This window comes from Poecilia formosa, unplaced genomic scaffold, assembly GCF_000485575.1.
Source record: "Poecilia formosa unplaced genomic scaffold, Poecilia_formosa-5.1.2 Scaffold151, whole genome shotgun sequence".
In the NCBI taxonomy this organism is placed as follows: domain Eukaryota; kingdom Metazoa; phylum Chordata; class Actinopteri; order Cyprinodontiformes; family Poeciliidae; genus Poecilia; species Poecilia formosa.
In genome coordinates, this window is record NW_006800090.1 from 660,599 (window position 1) to 668,494 (window position 7,896).

The 7,896-nt window shown below is 36.0% G+C and overlaps 2 protein-coding genes across 2 annotated transcripts in view; both read left to right on the top strand.

The window, feature by feature from the left end:
• The window catches only part of pnhd (pinhead), a 6,603-nt gene extending 2,707 nt beyond the window's left edge, over nucleotides 1–3,896 (top strand). The window contains exons 5-7 of the mRNA XM_007563843.2: nucleotides 1,687–1,868; nucleotides 2,721–2,779; nucleotides 3,597–3,896. Coding sequence (XP_007563905.1) covers nucleotides 1,687–1,868; nucleotides 2,721–2,779; nucleotides 3,597–3,747 — 392 coding nt within the window. The 3' untranslated portion in view covers nucleotides 3,748–3,896. The remainder of the gene's footprint in view (nucleotides 1–1,686; nucleotides 1,869–2,720; nucleotides 2,780–3,596) is intronic.
• A 2,902-nt stretch (nucleotides 3,897–6,798) lies between these two features.
• Nucleotides 6,799–7,896, top strand: part of admp (anti-dorsalizing morphogenic protein) — a 5,243-nt gene continuing 4,145 nt past the window's right edge. Inside the window, exons 1-2 of the mRNA XM_007563782.2 lie at nucleotides 6,799–7,584; nucleotides 7,672–7,808. Of these exons, the coding sequence (XP_007563844.1) occupies nucleotides 7,290–7,584; nucleotides 7,672–7,808 (432 nt within the window). The 5' untranslated portion in view covers nucleotides 6,799–7,289. The remainder of the gene's footprint in view (nucleotides 7,585–7,671; nucleotides 7,809–7,896) is intronic.

Consider the following 7,896-nt stretch of genomic DNA (forward strand, 5'->3'; position numbering starts at 1 on the left):
ATTATTATACATATTTTTTCAATTAAATGTACTTTTGAACTTTTTCTACGTCTTTTGTGTCTACCCACAAAGTTCACTCTTCTGTAAAGGTCATAGTTACAAAATGCACCACTAAAGACAAGAGATCTTCGGTGTCCCTTGGTCTGTTTGGTGATTATTCACTAATATTCTCTAACAAACCTTGAATTCTTCACACAGGAGTTGGATTTATACTGGGAATAAATTACAAACAGCCCATTACAAATTTGGATAGTTGTAATTATTAGACCGAAGTATTCAGATTTTTATCTCTAAAAAAATCATGTTAAGTTGTGTCGATCTACGACATTAAGCCTTATAAAAACCACTAAAGTTTGTGGTTGAAAAGCGACAAAATTTGAGATTAAAGGGGATAAATACCATTTATAAAGCACAGGAACTGTCTACAACTACAGCGATAAACATAAAATAACTACTTTTCATTTGTAAACTAAATTATGTTGTACAACTCGTTAACAAAGCTGCCGTGTTGTCCTCATTTTTTATATAAATATGTTACTATTTAAAAAAAAAAAAAGCCAGTCAGACTAAGGAGTTGTTGTTGGGCCCCCACACCAGCAGAGGGCCCTAAAGAGCTCTAGAATAACTTAAATCAGGCATTATGATAACTTGTTCCTCTGCTTTGCCAATATTTTCTTTGGAGATTTATAAACTTTCTTGGGAAAAATTTAACATTTTTAAACATAAAAAATCCTCTCAACAGTGAACCAGCACAGATTTGGCTGCTTGAATTTTAATAATATTTAGTAGAGATGCAGAGATGTAGAGATTGATCACTATATCATTACTATGACAAATTCTGTTTTCCGATTTGGACTGATTACAATTTTTTTCCACACTCCAAAGAGGAAAACTTGTGCATGTTTTTACAAAGAGGTAGTAGCTTTGAATCCAGCAGAATTACAAGATATGCATCAAATAACATGTTCTTATTCTTTATCTGACATTTTAACGAACAAAAAAAGTGTCGATCCATTTATTATGTGGGTAGTTATCAGTTTTGATGTATTTAATATTAACAATAAGAAAATGATCAGATTTTTGAGTATTTAAACTTATTTCTTCCGATTAATTAGTAGTTAGTGAATCTTGATTTAATGCTTCTGTAATGTAATATCTACTATGTTAAATAGATTACACACAAATGTTTTAACATCGATAAAATGTTGATATAAAAACCAGTTGATATGAAATCTCAGATTCTGCTTAGTGGCTAAGCTAATCTAGGTTGGTGACATTCAATAACTAACTCACTCTTTGGTTACCTAGCAGCTCACTCACTCTTTGGTTACCTAGCAACAACCTGCTGAGTAACTCTCTGTAGCAGTTTGTGGTTTAGCAATCGTGCCTCATAACTGCTTAGAAACAAAAAACAACAGTCTGGCGTCAAAGGAGAAAATTAATTCAACAACTCGATCAGAAACTGTGGATAAAAGAGGAAAGGTCACACCACAGGTTTGGCAGTATTTCAGATATCTAAAACAAAAAACTAACCAATGATTTATACCGCCCAGCCCTTCTAGTTAGTATTATTCACATCAGCTTCGTTTTTTTTTTTTTATTGCGTTTCCATGTGGAAATCCAGACTTGTTTTAGTTTTACTGCTTTTCTTTCCTGTTAACATTTTCCTTCATGGTTTGTTTCCAGAGGGTTTTTCCTGCGTCCCCACAAAGTTTGACTCAGCGCTGCTGGAAACTCCAAACAGAGTGGATGTGATCCAGACCGTGTCGGCCTGCGAGCTGAAGGAAAGCTGCTACAGGGTCCCCCATGTGGAGTACTACTATGAAACAGTCCAGTATGCAGAAGGACTCAAAGAAGAGAGGCTCAAAGTAAGTGAAACGAGGAAAGAATAAACTTCCTTCACGCCATTAATTTCTCGGAATAGCATGGTGTATTCAGCTGATTCCTTTAAGATGCCTGCTTCACATCCTCTGTGACTGAGAGCAGAGGAAACGGGGCCATAGCTGGGTGCCAGACAATAATGAAGTGTCTTTATGCATCAGACTCAAAAGTGTAAGTTGGTGTTTAGTCAGGCCAATTCGGAGACTGGCACTGCACATCCGGGTGTGAAAAACAACACAGCATGTTGCTCTCTGCAGACCCAAAAAACAAAGAATTTAAGTACAAATAACATTGAGTAGCACTTTGGATGTGGAAAAGAGACATTATATAGAGACAATTCAGAACAGAGACACTTTACAAAAAACAAAATACATACCTTCCAACTGATCCTGGTTATCAAACAATGTAGTAATCTAAATTAATTATTCAATGTGGTTCAAAATGTTTCTATCTAGCATTAATCTTAACAAACACTGATCTGCTCTCCTTTCTGGAAAAACAGAGTTGAAAATAAAAGTTTTACATTAAAATCTAAATCAAAGAAACAATTATTTTATTAAGTAAGCTACAAAAACAACTACATTTAGCTAAAAGAGAAAGCAGTAATTTATTAAGTTTTCTGTTTTCTTCAGTTTTGGTTTTCTGGTGATTCTCTACACCAAATGTAAGATTGGAGCTAGCAAACACAAATGGCGGCTGCAGGTGTCGAATGAAAACACCTTTAGCTCTCCAAGCAGCAGCTGCTCCTCGGCTCAAAGTGGGTCAATATTTGCAGCCAGCAGCGTGCTGACTTCCCCTCTCTCTCTCTCTTGTCTCTCTGTGTTGCTAATTTTCTGCAGGAAGTAGATGTGGGCAGATGTTCGGGAGGTTGCACAACAGGAAACCAATGCCTTCTCAGGTCAGTATGAACACACACACACGCACACACACACCTCCTCTGCCACCCCCAGTTGTAACAACAGCCTGTAAGTTTTGACACCTTCTGTAGGTGGGATGCATTTTGATTCTAACACCAAATGCTCCTTTTAGCTCTTCAGTCTTGTTATAAGTTTACAGACATTATATATTTCGCTGATGGTTGAATCTTATTTAGTGTCTGCAGAAGAGAAAATGCTGTTTAATTGCAAAACGTGCTTAATTGCGCAAATATATGACGTAGTTTAAACAGTGATTGTGATTTTTTTTTTTATTAAAAATATACTCTGCACCTACATAAAGGAAAACATTAATAAAACAAAAACAATTTGTGACATTGATCTTATAAAGTAATTTATATTAATGCTGCTGCCGATGACTGTTACTGCACTGCAAAAACACAAAATCTTGCTAAGTGTTCTTTATCTTTAAACAAATAAAATATTAGTATACTAGAAATAAGACAAAAACTAATTCACAAGTTACTTTCCAGCAAAATAGGGGAACTTGTTTTTAGTAAATAATTCCTTAATATTGATGAAAAAGTACTAGTTGCACAGGCAGATTATTCCACTGCAAATGAACAAGCACTTTTTCATCAATATTAAGGAATTATTTTCTAAAAACAAGCTCCTATCTCTTGCTGGAAAGTTACTCGTATTTCAAACAGACTGTTATTTTTCCACTAGAAACCAGATTAAAAAAATACTTGGTACAATTTTGTGTTTTTGCAGTGAGGTTTTATTTCCACTTTACATTATCTCTTTGATCTTTTAATTAATGTTTTCCTTTTTCTGCAGGAGTCCATCTGATCTGGGAAACTGCCTGCTGTGGTCAGACAGAGAGTCCAGTTCCTGCGTTCCTCAGGGATATGAGAGCCACAGCTTCATCAACCAGCATGAGAAGCTTCGTGCCATCCTCTCCATCACCTCCTGCCGCTGCCAAAACTGAGCACAGCGCCCTCTGCTGGAAAGCAGCTTCCACAATAACTTCTGGAGATTGACCAAACTCTTGTCAAAACTTTAAGGTTTTCTTGTTTTATATGTAACATATGTAAATGTGATAGTTTTGTACATAAAATTAATAACACAAAATGATAACTTGTATGTTATTATTTGAATCTGGAATGTAAAATGTAAGTTTGCATTTGTGGTTTTCCTTTTTATTTTATTTTTTTCATGTAAATAATTCAAAGTAAATAAATGAAAATAATTCTGATTTAGAGATACAGCAACCAGGCTTTTTCTGGCTGAAAAATCAACTTCTGGTTTTGTTTGAGCTCTGACTTGCCTGGTCATGTTTTAGCTAATTAGGATTTTTTTTCTTTATTCTGGCACAAAAGAGAAATATGTGGGAGTAGTTTTAACTAAAAAAAATGAAAGAATTACAGGATTAAGACCTTTTACTCATATTTCTTTCTACAATAAAGACAATAAGAACATTCATGTGGTTGATGTGTTTGTAGGCTGAAGATGTAGGAGTTGTTAATATCTATGCATTTAATTAAAAGGAAAAACTCCGATATTTTAGTATCTATTATGCAACTGACTATATTTAAGGATTTTTTATTGTGGCCATCAGGTTTGATCAGAAAAACAACAATTAATTCATTTTCACTAAACTAAATCTTTAATATATGGTTTCTACGAAATGTTTACTGTGTTACTGAGGAAAAACAAAGACTAAACTGTAAGTGTTTCTCTGGAAAAACACATGCAAACCATTACTTCCTCCTCATTTTGATACAAACTTGTGAAACAACACCTCTGTCACAGTTTTCTGCCTCTACCACAGTAAAAGGTTTTATGACTTGTCTGCAAGGTGTCATGCAGTGAACAAAACCTTTGATCTCTTAAATGTTACCAACCTTGGTGTATCTTTGATGGATTAAAATCTTAAGAGTCAAGTTTAATCTAAACATGTTAAGAGCCAATCTCATTTTGTAGGTTATATAGTCCTGTTCAGTAAATTAGAATATTACTGAAAAGTTAAATTCAGTTCCTCAGTTCACTAAGTGTAATTTCCTGCTTACAGCTAAAAAAAAAAAAAGAATAGAGTACTACAGTATTAAATACAGAAATGTGGGCTTAATTAAAAATGCATGTTTATTACCTGCTTAAAGGTTTTTATTTTTGAAAAGGTACTTTTAATGTGGCAAACGGAGTTCACTGTAACGCACTGTTAGAAAGTCTACATACTGCTAGCGAGCTAGCTAGCAAACCTGTCTACCCAGCTAGCTAGCTAGCTAGCTGGATAGATAGATATCAAAGTTAAAATGTGATTTTAAAAATTAGTGGGACGTCTGACAATGAAAAGAAATTATGAGGATTTAGCAAACATAGAATAACCAAAAGCAGTATAAAAGTTCTGAACACTTAGGAAAATGTTGCACAGTCTCTCCAAATTTGAAGACTTCAAATAAGTCAATGCACGTATTTCAGCTTTATTATGGTTTTATAAAAAATTACCGTGTACCGAAGAAAAGCTGAAGCCTGTGATCTGTAGCTTGTGCTTCTAGATTTGTGCCATCTTTATTTTTACGTGTTTGGAGCACACTGACAAAGTCAATGTACTCCACAGGAGTAAATGTTTGCATTTTAAAGATCGATATTAGCTTCACAAGAACAAAACAAATAGACAAACAGCGATAAGATGTGGACATTCTCTGAAAGCACAAATAAATCTGGTTTCTGTCCCTGGCTGGCTCTCTTGCTTGTGCTCTTTTATTTTATGTGCTCTTTTATTTTATGTACAAAAGTTGTAACATTCCAGGCCTATAAGACTTTGCAAATTCAACTCTTGAGTTCTTGTAAAGTATAAAATATTCCAGTCAGAAAAAATGTTTTTCTTGTTCTTGTTGTTTTTCAGAATGAATCTGCTTTTACGGTTACACAAGTCTCAGTTTTTAAGAATCTAATGAGTTTGTAGAATATAAATATTTATATAATTAGTTTGTCTAATTTAAATACAAAATGCTCCCATTTTGTATTTCAACTAATAGAAAAAAGGTTTAATTGAACCTCCAAGTGAAATATCTGTTTTATCCTGTTCAGGTTTGATCAATCTAAATATATTAAATTTTAAGATGAACATCTGCAGTCCAGACTAAAACTTGAAAGAATGTTGCATCTTAATGGTTAACAAGGTGTTTCATTGTTGTATGCTAGCCTACTGTCCCACATTTCAAAATAAGAGTCTCAAACATACAGTTTGCCAAGCTTGCAGCCCCTACCTTTGTATTTGGGACCCATAATGACAGCTTGGTCTAAAACCAATTTGTTTTTATGGCTCTTTGATATCATGAAATGCTGTGCTTTGCAATCTTACACCAATAATGTGTAAAAATGAAATTTTAGTCTATTTTGGTTTGGAAAATGGGCCAAGTATGGAATTTTTTTATGAGGTACATGATGGTACTTTGTTAAATGTATGTAGGTTTGGTGCAGGAGAGCTAAAAAGGTAAAAAGTGGGAACCATAGGCACCCTAGATGTGTTAAACCATTCAGGACCATGAATGGATCTACACAGGGTCCCAACCAGCTTTAAGATATGGGCTGTCCTCAGTCAATTTAAATTGACACCTTGTGAGTCCAACTGCAATTTTGCTGCATTTGATTACATCTAAGATTGCTAGAAAGGTCCAAATTGAATTGGATTATTTCATAATAATGAAACAAAAAACAAAAAAACATGTAACATATTAATTAATTAATTAATTAGTAAAATCCTTATTATATATATCACAAGTCAGTTTTCTTTTTGTTTCAGTATTTTCCATTTCTCACTGAACCCAATCTGAAGCAGAGAAGTAAAGCCCTAAGAATACATTTTAAAACTTTTTCACAGTATTTCAGCAATGTAGGATAATTTTGCCCATCTGACCATTTCAAGTATTTACTAGTTGTGAAAAGCAGCGGAATATCCCTTTAATTTTGTCTTGAAACGAATCAGATGCCAACTTCAGGCTGGTGATTGTCCAGCTGTGGCTCAGTGGGCAGTCATGTAAATCTTTCCAAGTGTCACCAGTGACACCAGTAGCAATACAGGTAATTGGTTTCCACCTAAAACAATGCGACTTTTATTCTAACTTAATGGATTCACTTAGGCGCAATTGGCCACCCACAGATTTCACGCCCGCACCAATGGCTCATATTATGCCTAAACTTTGATTAGTTTGTACTTTCCTGAGGTAAAAAAAACATATTTTTCATCAACGACTGCAATAACAAGTCCCCCGTTTTGCAAAAGCAGACTATAGTTTATTCGAAGACAATGGGCTTGAATAAAATCTCCAATCGGGGTTCGCACCTTGTTAGTACCGCCATTAGTCTCCCTTTACATTCGCTGATTGGTTATTTACATTTACGGCCAAATAACATCTTTACTGCTGTTTGCCGAGGCTGCAGAGGGGAACTGGGTCGTTTGATATAAAAGCCTCGGAGTTTTCAGACTCACTCCAGCTCCAAGTTGCGAAATCTACTCAGGTTCCTAGGATGTTCGTCTTTGCGCTCAGTTTTGCCGCTCTGCTGTGCGTCACCGCAGCGTGGCCTGCGCTCAGCGGCCGGGGGAGTCATTTCCCCTCAGAGGGCGAGTCAGAGGAGGTCCGCTCTGCCGCCATCAAGAGGCTTCTGGAGGTTTTTGGGATGGAGGACCCTCCTGCTGTCCACGGACACAAACAGCCTCCGCAGTACATGCTCGATCTGTACAACACGGTGGCTGACGTGGACGGCGTGACCAAGGATCCCTACCTGCTGGAGGGGAACACTGTGCGCAGCTTCTTTGACAAATGTAAGATGTTTTTAAATTATATGCGCAGACCAGAGGAGATTGAATAGAAGGTGTTGTCTCTAATAGCGATTTATTTTTGACCGGCAGTGCGCAGTGAACAGGTGGAGTTCAAGTTCAATTTGTCAACAGTAGCAAGGAGTGAGAAGGTCCTCACTGCAGAGCTGCATCTCTTCAAGCTGCGTCCTCAGGGAACCATCACATTCAGCAGACATCACTTCTGCCAGGTATGCTCAGCCTTTTAAATAATAACTGCATGCAGAGTTGACCCAAGGCTGAATGATGCCGTCTAGACTTACTTTATATATATATATA